This window comes from Oncorhynchus gorbuscha, linkage group LG19 (genome assembly GCF_021184085.1).
Source record: "Oncorhynchus gorbuscha isolate QuinsamMale2020 ecotype Even-year linkage group LG19, OgorEven_v1.0, whole genome shotgun sequence".
Classification (NCBI taxonomy): Eukaryota; Metazoa; Chordata; class Actinopteri; order Salmoniformes; family Salmonidae; genus Oncorhynchus; species Oncorhynchus gorbuscha.
This window is the reverse complement of record NC_060191.1, coordinates 16,133,314-16,147,775: the sequence shown is the minus strand read 5'-3', so window position 1 is coordinate 16,147,775 and position 14,462 is coordinate 16,133,314. Positions and strand designations below refer to the sequence as shown.

General features: G+C 44.0%; 1 protein-coding gene across 1 annotated transcript in view; it reads left to right on the top strand.

Moving 5' to 3' along the window:
• LOC124006178 (dynein axonemal heavy chain 5-like) overlaps positions 1-14,462 on the top strand; it is a 74,622-nt gene that overhangs the window by 3,210 nt on the left and 56,950 nt on the right. Inside the window, 4 exon segments of the mRNA XM_046316013.1 lie at positions 10,606-10,740; positions 10,953-11,037; positions 11,240-11,382; positions 11,840-12,058. Of these exon segments, the coding sequence (XP_046171969.1) occupies positions 10,606-10,740; positions 10,953-11,037; positions 11,240-11,382; positions 11,840-12,058 (582 nt within the window).

Below are 14,462 nucleotides of genomic sequence, written 5' to 3'. Positions count from 1 at the left end.
ACTTAGCAAACGAGGATCGGATGTCGTCGACCTTCTTTTCAAAATGGTTGACGAAGTCGTCTGCAGAGAGGGAGGAGGGGGGATTCAGGAGGGAGGAGAAGGTGGCAAAGAGCTTCCTAGGGTTAGAGGCAGATGCTTGGAATTTAGCGTGGTAGAAAGTGGCTTTAGCAGCAGAGACAGAGGAGGAAAATGTAGAGAGGAGGGAGTGAAAGGATGCCAGGTCCGCAGGGAGGCGAGTTTTCCTCCATTTCCGCTCGGCTGCCCGGAGCCCTGTTCTGTGAGCTCGCAATGAGTCATCGAGCCACGGAGCGGGAGGGAGGACCGAGCCGGCCTGGAGGATAGGGGACATAGAGAGTCAAAGGATGCAGAGAGGGAGGAGAGGAGGGTTGAGGAGGCAGAATCAGGAGATAGGTTGGAGAAGGTTTGAGCGGAGGGAAGAGATGATAGGATGGAAGAGGAGAGAGTAGCGGGGGAAAGAGAGCGAAGGTTGGGACGGCGCGATACCATCCGAGTAGGGGCAGTGTGGGAGGTGTTGGATGAGAGCGAGAGGGAAAAGGATACAAGGTAGTGGTCGGAGACTTGGAGGGGAGTTGCAATGAGGTTAGTGGAAGAACAGCATCTAGTAAAGATGAGGTCGAGCGTATTGCCTGCCTTGTGAGTAGGGGGGGAAGGTGAGAGGGTGAGGTCAAAAGAGGAGAGGAGTGGAAAGAAGGAGGCAGAGAGGAAGGTAGACGTGGGGAGGTTAAAGTCGCCCAGAACTGTGAGAGGTGAGCCGTCCTCAGGAAAGGAGCTTATCAAGGCATCAAGCTCATTGATGAACTCTCCGAGGGAACCTGGAGGGCGATAAATGATAAGGATGTTAAGCTTGAAAGGGCTGGTAACTGTGACAGCATGGAATTCAAAGGAGGCGATAGACAGATGGATAAGGGGAGAAAGAGAGAATGACCACTTGGGAGAGATGAGGATCCCGGTGCCACCACCCCGCTGACCAGAAGCTCTCGGGGTGTGCGAGAACACGTGGGCGGACGAAGAGAGAGCAGTAGGAGTAGCAGTGTTGTCTGTGGTGATCCATGTTTCCGTTAGTGCCAAGAAGTCGAGGGACTGGAGGGAGGCATAGGCTGAGATGAACTCTGCCTTGTTGACCGCAGATCGGCAGTTCCAGAGGCTACCGGAGACCTGGAACTCCACGTGGGTCGTGCGCGCTGGGACCACCAGATTAGGGTGGCCGCGGCCACGCGGTGTGGAGCGTTTGTATGGTCTGTGCAGAGAGGAGAGAACAGGGATAAACAGACACATAGTTGACAGGCTACAGAAGAGGCTACGCTAATGCAAAGGAGATTGGAATGACAAGTGGACTACACGTCTCGAATGTTCAGAAAGTTAAGCTACGTAGCAAGAATCTTATTGACTAAAATGATTAAAAATGATACAGTACTGCTGAAGTAGGCTAGCTGGCAGTGGGTGCGTTGTTGACACTACACTAATCAAGTCGTTCCGTTGAGTGTAATAGTTTCTGCAGTGCTGCTATTCGGGGGCTAGCTGGCTAGCTAGTAGTGTTGTTTACGTTACGTTGCGTTAAAAGAACGACAATAGCTGGCTAGCTAACCTAGAAAACCGCTCTAGACTACACAATTATCTTTGATACAAAGACGGCTATGTAGCTAGCTATGTAGCTAGCTACGATCAAACAAATCAAACCGTTGTACTGTAATGAAATGAAATGAAAATGTGATACTACCTGTGAATGCGACCGGGTTGTTGAGTTCTATTCAGAAGACGTTGGCTAGCGTTGGCTAGCTAACCTCGGTAAATTAAGATAATCACTCTAAGACTACACACTCTAAACCTAAACAACACAATTATCTTGGAACGAAGATACGAAGACAGCAAAGACAGCTATGTAGCTAGCTAACACTACACTAATCAAGTCGTTCAGTTGAGTGTAATAGTTTTCCCAGTGCAGCTAATCAGTGGACGTTAGCTAGCTGGCTAGTGAAGACTACGTTAGGACGGCGAAATACGATAATTACGCAATTATCTTTGATACAAAGACGGCTATGTAGCTAGCTGAGAAGAAATTGCTAAGATTAGACAAATCAAACCGTTGTGCTATAATGAAATATAATGAAATGTAAAAAGTTATACTACCTGCGGGAGCGAAGCGCCGATGCGACCACTCGCTCCAAACCGGAACCCTGCAAGAGGCGTCACTACAGTCACTGGTTCAAATCCAGGCTATATCACATCCAGATGTGATTGGGAGTCCCATAGGGTGGCGCACAATTGTCCCAGTGTTGTCAGGGTTTGGCCAGGGTAGGCCGCCATTGTAAATAAGAATTTGTTCTTAACTAACTTGCCTAGTTAAATAAAGGTTACATTTAAATATATATATATTTTTAAATGTTATGGGGACATTTTGTGGATATTAAGGTGAAGTTATGGGGACATTTTGTGATGTTGTGCTTGTTATGGTGATGTTATGGGGACCTTCTCTTAGATCCCTCTGAGCTCTCACCAGATCATACATAATTCAGTGGGGACTCCAATTACCCAGTTTCTCCAAATGAGATGTCTCACTTTAGAAATCAGTCATGCCTTAGTGAAATATTCATTATCTAACTGCTTTTAAATGCAAAGCTGCACGATAATTTTCCAAGTATCAAACGCTCTCTCACCCCATATGAGGGGCAGCTTCGTCTGTGAGCGTCCTCGGCCAATATTATGTAATCTGATGGAATTTAATATTGAGGAGCGCTTTCAAGTGATATCCTCTGGGTACAAATTGTACATTTTGTTGTATGTGTCTGTTACCCAAAATCAATTCAATTCAATAGGCTGGTGTGTTTGTTTCTTGGTGTATGTTGTTCTCTTTGGACAGGCAGTAGCCAAATGCTGGTAGCACTTTTGAATTTGATGTTTGGGTGGATTGTTTTGTCACTAAACATTTCTCCAGACTCGTTGGTCCCCTAATTTTTGAAGGATTGGCTGTCATATTAATCTTCAGCTGCTGGCACTTTCATCTCACCCCACTTTTCACCACTTTACATTAGTGTTATTCCTTTCTAGTTTCAGTACAACATGCATACAACATGTATACTGGTGAATGGCTTTTATTAAGAAGTCATTGTGTTCCTTGGTTGGATTGAACTAGGCCTAACAATGATTTTGACAACATAGGTCTCGGCCTAGTATTGTGTATTGCTCTTTAACACCATCCATTCTCTGTTGGTCAATCCCTTCCTCAAGTAATTGGACCACTGGGCTCTTTTATACCTGTCCAGGGGAGACATGTCTGTAACTCTAACTGTCTGTAACTGTAGCCTCTACTCTACTGTATAACAATGACCCATTCAGCCCCAAGCCCCATTGTCGAAGTTGGTAAGGTGATAGCAGTGCTTTTGATAATTACCTAGCCTACAGGGGGTCACCCAATACTACACTATCTAGTTAGCAAGCCTCTGTCTGAGGAGAAAACAATATTATAATTTCAGATAGTAACCTTTGGGCTGGAAAATAAGTTGCTGATCGCTGGCAGTGCTTGTTCTGCAGTGCATGCACTGGAATTCTTGTCTGTCTTCTCATGAATAGTAATTAATGTCAATTAAGAGGGTAGATTCCTTAAATAGGTGGCTTTGTTGAGAGTGGCGATGCTTCACTTTAAACCTGACTATCAAAACAAGGTAAGCTGACCTACACAGTTCTGTTACATGACGTTACTTAGGCTACACTCAGGTCCCTATCTGTGACCAAATCATGCATTTCATCATGAATGTTTTAAGAAACCAACAATTGTATTTATCTTAATACCATAACAGTCTCCTGGACTGTTTACCAGACCATTGTGTAGATAGAGGTTCAGCCTGCAGGCTATGTTGCCCATCTATAAATGATCAATCAGAGGTATGGATTTTACAGTACTGGGGTTCATGAAAATACAGAGATGGGTAGTAACACACTACAAGTAACACGTTACAGTACTTGGGTAGTTTTCTTTTAGGAATGTGTACTGTACTTTAACTTGAGTAAATTCTATAGGGAAAAACATACTTTTAAAAATGTTTTTCAAATGTATCAAAACATTGTGAATATCACTGTCTTATTGCTTTTGTCAGATTTAAATTGGCTGCAAAAGGCTCTATTTCTTGTTTGCCTTTCTTTAGATTTTATGTAAATAACTGGTTAGTTAATTGAAAAACATGTCACAAGTGTCATAGTTCAATGTAAAACCGTATACATTTGTATTTAGGTTATTGCTTTTTGATCAACTTACACAACAAAATTAGCTACTGTATGAACATAAACAAAACGTTGAGAAAATGAAAATTAGGCAGATGTGTATTGGAGAAGAAAGTCAGTACATGAACTTGTATTTAGTGGAACTAAGGAGCATTTCCATTAACTCTTGTTGTTTGATCAATTTGTTTTCTATTGTAGATCTGCATCAAGCCTGTGCTATTTATCACAAATATAGGCTAGTATTAAAATACACTGTCCACAATGTTTTGGTCATTACAGTAATATCAATGCAGTTTGGATCATTTGGAATATGAGACTGCTCGCATCTTCAGATCAATGCTACATTATGTATTCGGGTAGGTAGCGCATATAGCAGGGTTCCCCAACTGGCGGCCCCTTGGTCCGATTTTGGCCCGTGGGTGATTTAATTTGGCCCCCAAGTTTTCTGAGCAAAAATGATTATAATATGATACTTTTTTGGGACATAAAAGATTAAGAACACCAGCAAATCAGTTCTAAGTGGTAAAACATGTTCAAAAAACATGTTCAAAAGTATTAGAGCATGGCCACGCCAGGGTAGTGGGCATAATAGAATGTATATGACTGATCGATAAAACCGTCTGCTAAATGGCAAATGTAAGCAAGGTTTTAGTCATATAAAATATATATATAATTATATGTTTGGCTTCTTGCTGCCAGTTTGCAGTCTATTTGTAATTATGTTCCGGCTCGATGACCATCGACTCAAGAACAAATCGTCCCGCGGCTGAATCTAGTTGGTGATCCCTGACATAGAGGCTTATACTTGGCCTCACCACATGGGTTCTCTGTGGTTTAGAGAGGTCAAGGTTGGACACAATACCTGACACAGTAATAGGGGATTATGAAGGTTCCTTTTCATCTGTTTTGTCACCTGCACAATGGCATCATGAAGGCTTGGTGTACAATATACTGTGGCCTTCTACTGTGATACCCATCACCTGTGGCTGTATGTCATGTGCCGGAGCTTGGCAACTTGCCAGCGTCTTTAAGTTGTTTGAATAGTTTATAGGAGATTTTAACTTCACTGACAGTTAGCTCAGTTTAAGAAAGGTGGGGAGCAAACAAAGGCATGCCAGTTATTCTCCTGAGTGATCACAGTCACTCTTATCTTCTCTACAGCATTCACTGATCTCTATCTGTAGCTACATAGATTGTAGATGGTCGTTTGGGAGCTGGCGTTGATATGAGGAGCTAAGAGTCATGTCTAGAGCATTTAGAAAACAGCTCTGGAAACAGAGTGTCTCAAGAGTGATCAAGGTAAGAGATTGTCGCTGTAGGACTTGTATGATGATAGGAGAAGATGGAGTAGATCTACCGGAGACAACAACAAGCACCAAGGTCCTTGCCAAATAATGGTTAGGGACAGGTCATCTATTTGATCACTGATTGGGGCTAATATGGTGTGCATGTTGCTGACTGTTTGATAAATGTATAGGCTCCAGAGTACAACTAAACTGAAATCAGTCATTGGTCAAGATTGGCTCTCGGTCTTGTTCTGTAGAATTGTGATAAATTCAGTAGAAACAAGCAATTTCAGTCAGTATTTTTTTGATACACTCTATGATAGAGACATTGTTTGCAATGGAGTTCATTGCAAACGTCGAGTGGATTAGAAGACTCACAACGTACAAACGCCCATGTCACAGTTATGTCTTTTTCTCCTGAAGTATTTCGTGATTTGTTTTGTCAGGATAGTTTCATTCTAGCCATTCAGTTCTTATCTGAGCTGAACGCTTGCAGACAGTTGAGGTTGCCATTGTGTACGCTTGATGCTTGGTGTGCTGTGGTGTGTGTCTGTAGGATGAAGCTTGAGGTGGCTGTTTGCTCATCATGAAAGCCTTGGACTGGAATCACTGCCAGCCCAGGGAGCAGGGGTGATGTGTGTGTCGCCCAGCAACCCATGTCTTGGCTAGCTTATATAAGCATGTATTTCCTCCAGTGGTTCTGTTCTGGCAGTGTGGTAAATCAGTAGTGTACTGTCTGGCCTGTGATGCACATGCTGCGTGTCTAATGGAACCCTTTTCCCTACATCGTGCACTACTTTTGACCAGAGACCAAGCAGTGCACTATGTAGGGAGTAGGGTTCCATTTAGGATGCAGTCTGGGGCTTGGGTTTGTCCAATAGGTCAATAGCTGTGTTTGGTCTTTCGTGTCCAGGCTTGTTGACTGATGGCTGCTGCCTCTGATCTGCTGCATGACCTCAAGGCCTGCTGTAAATCTTTAGCCATCGTCTTCTGCTATCTTCTTCCACAGCCTTCTCCTACTCCCACCAGATACCTGGATGGAACTCATGTGGATATATCTTTTAATTGGGCTTATCCATTGGAGTAAATGTGACTCAGACTTGGCCTTAACGTCTTTAAAGTGCAACAGACCAGTGAGCCGGCTTGGCATGAATAACTCATGAATAACTCAGACTGCTGAGTTATTGAGGCCAAGCCGGCTCACTGGTCTGTTGCACTTTAAAGACGTTAAGGCCAAGGCCATTTACTGTGACTTATCCATGACATCAAATACATTCTTACACAAATGCGTGCATCCACGTGTGCCATCGCCCCCACGTTGATTTTATCCCCCCACACCAGACTCGATCAGGGCACGCAGGTTGAAGTATGAAAACAAACTCAGAACCAATTATATATATTTTTTTTGGTTTTGAATTTTACCCCGTTTTCTCCCCAATTTCATGGTATCCAATTGTTTTTAGTAGCTACTATCTTGTCTCATTGATACAACTCCCATACGGGCTTGGGAGAGACGAAGGTTGAAAGTCATGCGTCCTCCGATACACAACCCAACCAAGCCGCACTGCTTCTTAACACAGCGCGCATCCAACCCGGAAGCCAGCCACAGTGTGTCAGAGGAAACAACGTGCACCTGGCACCCTTGATTAGCGCACACTGCACCCGACCCGCCATAGGAGTTGCTGGTGCGCGATGAGACACGGATATCCCTACCGGCCAACCCCTCCCTAGCCCGGACGACGCTAGGCCAATTGTGCGTCGCCCCACGGACCTCCCGGTCGCGGCCGGTTACGACAGAGCCTGGGCGCGAACCCAGAGTCTCTGGTGGCACAGCGCCCTTAACCACTGCGCCACCCGGGAGGCCCCCAATTATATTAATTTGGGGACAGGTCGAAAAGCATTAAACATTTATGGCAATTTAACTAGCCAGCTTGCTGCTTGCTGTTGCTAGCTAATTTGTCCTGGGATATAAACATTGGGTTGTTATTTTACCTGAAGTGCACAAGATCCTCTACTCTGACAATTAATCCACGGATAAACTGAATTTGTTTCTAGTCATCTCTCCTTATTCCATCAGGCTTATTCTTCTTATTTTGGACTTTATATGGCGGTTGGCTACCAACTTTAGGTGCATTAACGCAACTGACTGGAGTGTGGACCTAAGTTCATCTTTCAATCACCCACGTGGGTATATGCTTCTAAAAACCAATGAGAAGATGGGAGAGGTCGGACTTTCAGCGCATTGAGCATCACAAATAGAACCAATTTCTATTTTAGGGCCTGGCCACGCAGACGTTTGCTGATGCGCTCAAGCAGTGTGGGTGCAATGATTGAATAACATGTATGTGTACATTTATTTTGCAACGCACACGCATGCGATGTGTCCGGTCTGGTCAGCATGTTAGGGGAAAATGTATAGTGTTTGCCAAATAGTAACATGCCAGTGTAGATACAAAGAAATGTAGGAACAGCTTAAGTGTGCTTAGTATTTCTGGTCTGCCGGTAAATGGTCTGGCCAGTAGCTATAAAATGTTTTGTTATTAAGTTGCAATGTGCTGAACCCAAAGGGCCTAGATCCCAAAATAGACTAACCCTTGCAAGTAAAAGGTAGCTTAACCTAGAACGAAACACTTCTCCAGACAACACAGGCTACATTCCAGACTGTCAATGGGGAAAATAAAACCAGAGTTTGAAAGCATCTGCATCCGGCCCACAAAATACAACACCAAGTCGGCTTAATTTATTGGCTTGCCTTTTTTCTGCCGTTACCTAGCAGCACCACCAAGCAACTCATTGTAGTATTTTTTACTATCTCTGTTCTCTGTCTTCTTTAACATGAGGCCCCCAGCCACTGGGCTGTCCACCCTACCTGACACCCTAGACCCACTCCAATTTGCTTACCGCCCAAATAGGTCCACAGACGATGCAATCTCAACCACACTGCACACTGCCCTAACCCACCTGGACAAGAGGAATACCTATGTGAGAATGCTGTTCATCTACTACAGCTCGGCATTCAACATCATAGTACCCTCCAAGCTCGTCATCAAGCTCGAGACCCTGGGTCTCAACCCCGCCCTGTGCAACTGGGTACTGGACTTCCTGACGGGCCGCCCCCAGGTGGTGAGGGTAGGCAACAACATCTCCTCCCCGCTGATCCTCAACACGGGGGCCCCACAAGGGTGCGTTCTGAGCCCTCTCCTGTACTCCCTGTTCACCCACGACTGCGTGGCCACGCACGCCTCCAACTCAATCATCAAGTTTGCGGACGACACAACAGTGGTAGGCTTGATTACCAACAACGACGAGATGGCCTACAGGGAGGAGGTGAGGGCCCTCGGAGTGTGGTGTCAGGAAAATAACCTCACACTCAACGTCAACAAAACTAAGGAGATGATTGTGGACTTCAGGAAACAGCAGAGGGAACACCCCCCTATCCACATCGATGGAACAGTAGTGGAGAGGGTAGCAAGTTTTAAGTTCCTCGGCATACACATCACAGACAAACTGAATTGGTCCACTCACACTGACAGCGTCGTGAAGAAGGCGCAGCAGCGCCTCTTCAACCTCAGGAGGCTGAAGAAATTCGGCTTGTCACCAAAAGCACTCACAAACTTCTACAGATGCACAATCGAGAGCATCCTGGCGGGCTGTATCACCGCCTGGTACGGCAACTGCTCCGCCCTCAACCGTAAGGCTCTCCAGAGGGTAGTGAGGTCTGCACAACGCATCACCGGGGGCAAACTACCTGCCCTCCAGGACACCTACACCACCCGATGTTACTGGAAGGCCGTAAAGATCATCAAGGACATCAACCACCCGAGCCACTGCCTGTTCACCCCGCTATCATCCAGAAGGTGAGGTCAGTACAGGTGCATCAAAGCTGGGACCGAGAGACTGAAAAACAGCTTCTATCTCAAGGCCATCAGACTGTTAAACAGCCACCACTAACATTGAGTGGCTGCTGCCAACACACTGTCATTGACACTGACCCAACTCCAGCCACTCTAATAATGGGAATTGATGGGAAATTATGTAAATATATCACTAGCCACTTTAAACAATGCTACCTTATATAATGTTACTTACCCTACATTATTCATCTCATATGCATACGTACATACTGTACTCTACATCATCGACTGCATCCTTATGTAATACATGTATCACTAGCCACTTTAACTATGCCACTTTGTTTACTTTGTCTACATACTCATCTCATATGTATATACTGTACTCGATACTATCTACTGTATGCTGCTCTGTACCATCACTCATTCATATATCCTTATGTACATATTCTTTATCCCCTTACATTGTGTATAAGACAGTAGTTTTGGAATTGTTAGTTAGATTACTTGTTGGTTATCACCGCATTGTCGGAACTAGAAGCACAAGCATTTTGCTACTCTCGCATTAACATCTGCTAACCATGTGTATGTGACAAATAAAAATTTATTTAGTAGTGTTATAGGCTAGCCAGAAACAGTCTGTTTCACTATATATAACCTGTGGATAGCTAGTGGGTAGGAGTGGTATAGAAGACAGAGAAAGAGGCATAGCTAAATAGTCTAGAGTTTAGGGAAAATGTTTTATCAGAGATCATGGTTCAAGAGATTTCCATGAAGGAATAGGCGATCACTTTCATTTTCACTTCTTTGTGTGGGATTTTGCTGTTTTTTTATTTGATTACTGAATTTTTACTGTTAATAACAAAGCTGCAGTATATATTGAAGATTTGTATTTTTTTCTGATATTTATTCAATGGAGTTTGCAAGTATCCTGAATTATGCTGTCTTGGCTGACATGTGAAAGCGATTGTCATTCTGTGAACCTTTTGAACAATGGCTGACTCAAAGTCTAGAAGGAGTAAAAGGGAGCCTCAATCCTATCTCATATCTAACAGCGAGATTGTTGCATTCAAAGTATGTGTGAATGACTCTGTTGTATCCAGTCATTATCATTTTAATTTCTTTAATTATTAATCAGAATTTGGTTCCGCCTTTTGTCGAAGCAATCCATCCAGTTTGAATCTGTACTGGGGTTGACTTGATGATACCTCTCTCCGTCTCTTTGTTTGCAGCAAAAGCTGAAAGAGGAGCGTGAGGCTAAGAGAGCTCAGCTGGATGGCAGACATGACTACATCCTCAGCATCGTGGCTTCCTGCCTGGGCCTGGAGAAGGCTGATGTGGAGGATGCCATTCTGGAGGGAACTCAGGTAGGGCATAACACTTCACTGTTCCACCTCCATCAATCCCCTACACTGTGGTCCCTTGTGACAGACTGTTGAGTAGCTGGCCACTGCTTGCGGATGCAACATTTGTTTCTGCACACCTGTATGTATGGTAATAACTTGTGAAAAAGTGATTTAATCAAGTAAAGGTCAATTCATTGTGGAAACAGTGATTGTGATGAACCTGTCTCCCATAGATTGAACGCATGGAGCAGTTCTTTGTGGCTGAGGGACTTCCTCATATCATGTTCTACTATCAGGATGTGGAGCCAGCTGAAGCAGGTGAGATGATTGACCATGAAGGGAAATAATAGGGGAATATAATAATAGCAGAGTAATAACACAGTTAATAGTAGAGTTACAGCTCAAAGAGGTTGAATCTTGCGAACAGTTAGATTCATGTATCGTACCCTTCTTCCTGTCATAAAGACGATATAGTGGGTAACTGCTTTGTTTGTCTCCCTAGCAGCAGCAGCAGCAGCAGCAGCAGCTGCCTTGGCCCCAAACCGGAGTAAGAAGGCCAAGGTGTTTGTCACTGAGGGCAAAGATGTGGCTCTGACTGGTGTCTGTGTGTTCTTCACAAGAGCCAATCCCTCCAAGGCTATCACCTCTGAGAATGTCCACAGGGTGAGTCTTCACCTTACTATCCAACACAAGGCTCTCTAACCCTGTTCCTGGAGAGCGACGCCCTGTAGGGTTTTCACCCCAACCCTAATCTAGCACACCTGATTCTAAAAATTAACTGATTGATAAACTGAATCAGATTAGTTACACTGGGATTGGATTGAAAACCTACAGGAGGTTAGCTCTCCAGGAATTGGGTTGGAGAACCCTGATCCAACACATAGTCGGCATTATATGTTTGATCAAGATTTATATGTCTAAAGGTTTAAACAATGTTTGTATAACAATGTTCTTATCATTCATAACACTATTTAACCTTGCCTTCAGGAAAACTGCTTAAAGAGTTTAAGGCTTAAAGCACACAATATTAGTAACAGTATGACACGTCAGCCCAATCCTTGCTTCTAAAATGGTGTCATCCCCTGGCCTACTGTGTGGTCAAATTCTCTGGCCCTGGTAGGAGGTGAATTTCAACATGCTGGACACCACAGAGGTAGGCCTGCTTAAAAGTGTGGAGCAGCTGCTGTCTGAGATCTTCATACCCAGCCTGAAGAAGATGGACCATGGCTGGGGAGAGCTGGCCAGTCCACAGGCACAGTCAGTTAAACAGGAATTCATCAGCTCACTGGACAGCTTTGTGTCTGTGCTGGCCGGGGCACAGGAGAGCCTGCAGGAGAAGGTAGGTGACGTGAACGCTCAACAGACCTGGCTTCAAATACTATTTCAAATATCTAAATTACTTTCACATGCATTTCAAAGTACAGTGGCAAGAAAGAGTAGGAGAACCCTTTGGAAATACCTGGATGTCTGCATAAATTGGTCATAAAATTTGATCTGATCTTCATCTAGGTCACAACAATAGACAATCACAGTCTGCTTAAACTAATAACACACGAACAATTATACGTTTTCATGTCTTTATTGAACACACAGTGTAAACATTCACAGTGCAGGGTGTAAAAAGTATGTGAACCCCTTTGGCAGCAATAACCTCAACCAAAAGTTCTGTAGTTGCGGATCAAACCTGCACAACGGTCAGGAGGAATTTTGGACCATTCCTCTTTACAAAACTGTTTCAGTTCAGCAATATTTTTGGGATGTCTGGTGTGAACTTCTCTCTTGAGGTCATGCCACAGCATCTCAATCAGGTTGAGGTCAGGACTCTGACTGGGCCACTCTGGAAGGCGTATTTTCTTCTGTTGAAGCCATTCTGTTGTTGATTTATTTCTGTGTTTTGGGTTGTTGTCCTGTTGCATCACCCAACTTCTGTTGAACTTCAATTGGCAGACAGACAGCTGTTACGGTTTTCTTCTTCCTCTGAAGAGGAAGTGTAGCAGGGATCGGAGGACCAAAATGCAGCATGGTTATTTCGATACATCTTTAATCAAAGACAAACACGAACAATACAAAAACAATAAACGTAAGGTGAAAACCTAACCAGCCTTATCTGGTGCAAACAAACACAGAGACAGGAACAATCACCCACGAAACACTCAAAGAATATGGCTGCCTAAATATGGTTCCCAATCAGAGACAATGATAAACACCTGCCTCTGATTGAGAACCACTCCAGGCAGCCATAGACTATTCTAGACAACCCCACTAACCACTATCCCATAACCTACAACAAACTCCTAGACAAACACACCACATAAAATAACCCATGTCACACCCTGACCTGATCAAAATAATAAAGAAAACACAAAATACTAAGACCAGGGCATGACAACAGCATAACATTCTCCTGCAAAATGTCCTGATAAACTTGGGAATTAATTTTCCCATCGATGATAGCAAGCTGTCCAGGCCCTGAGGCAGCAAAGCAGCCCCAAGACATGATGCTGCCTCCACCATACTTTACAGTTAGGATGAGGTTTTGATGTTGTTGTGCTGTCTTTTTTTCTCCACACATAGTGTTGTGTGTTCCTTCCAAACAACTCAACTTTAGTTTCATCTGTCCACAGAATATTTTGCCAGTAGCACTGTGGAACATCCAGGTGCACTTTTGCAAACTTCAGATGTGCAGCAATGGGTTTTTTGGACAGCAGGGGCTTCTTCCGCGGTGTTCTCCCATGAACACCATTCTTGTTTAGTGTTTTACATATCATTCGCTCGTCAACAGAGATGTTATCATGTTCCAGAGATTTCTGTAAGTCTTTAGCTGACACTCTAGGATTCATTTTAACCTCATTGAACATTCTGCGTTGTGCTCTTACAGTCATCTTTGCAGGACGGCTACTCCTAGGGAGAGTAGCAACAGTGCTGAACTTTCTCCATTTATAGACAGTTTATCTTACCGTGGACTGATGCACATCAAGGCTTTTAGAAATACTTTTGTAACCCTTTCCAGCTTTATGCAAGTCAACCATTCTTAATCTTACGTCTTCTGAGATCTCTTTTGTTCGAGGCATTGGTTCACATCAGGCAATGCATCTTGTGAATAGCAAACTCAAATGCTGTGAGTGTTTTTTTATAGGACAAGGCAGCTCTAACCAACATCCCCAATGTCATCTCATTGATTGGACTCCAGGTTAGCTGACTCCAATTAGCTTTTGGAGAAGTCATTCGACTAGGGGTTTTCATACTTTTTCCAACCTACACTTTGAATGTTTAAATGATGTATTTAATATAAATAAGAAAATACGATCATATGTGTTTATTAGTTTAAGCACACTATGTTTGTCTATTGTTGTGACTTAGATGAATTGATGACCAATTTATGCAGAAATACAGGTAATTCCAAAGGGTTCATGTAATGCTCCGGGTGTCGTGGGTATGGAGTCAGACGCAGGAGACAGAGAGTGCAAGGCTGTGCTCTTTTAATGCACCAACATTCCCAAACAGGGGGAATGAGAAAGGTACAACTGAAATTTCACGACCAGGAACAAACACGTTCCTCTACAGGTGCTACCAATAAACCTACAAGGAGGGGGAGGAAAGACAATCAGTGGCAGCTAATAGGCCGGTGACGACGACCGCCGAGCGCCACCCGCCCGGGAAGAGAAACCACCCTCGGTCGGACTCCTGACAGTTCACATACTTTTTCTTGCCACTGTAATTATTCAGACGTGTTTTATTTGAAA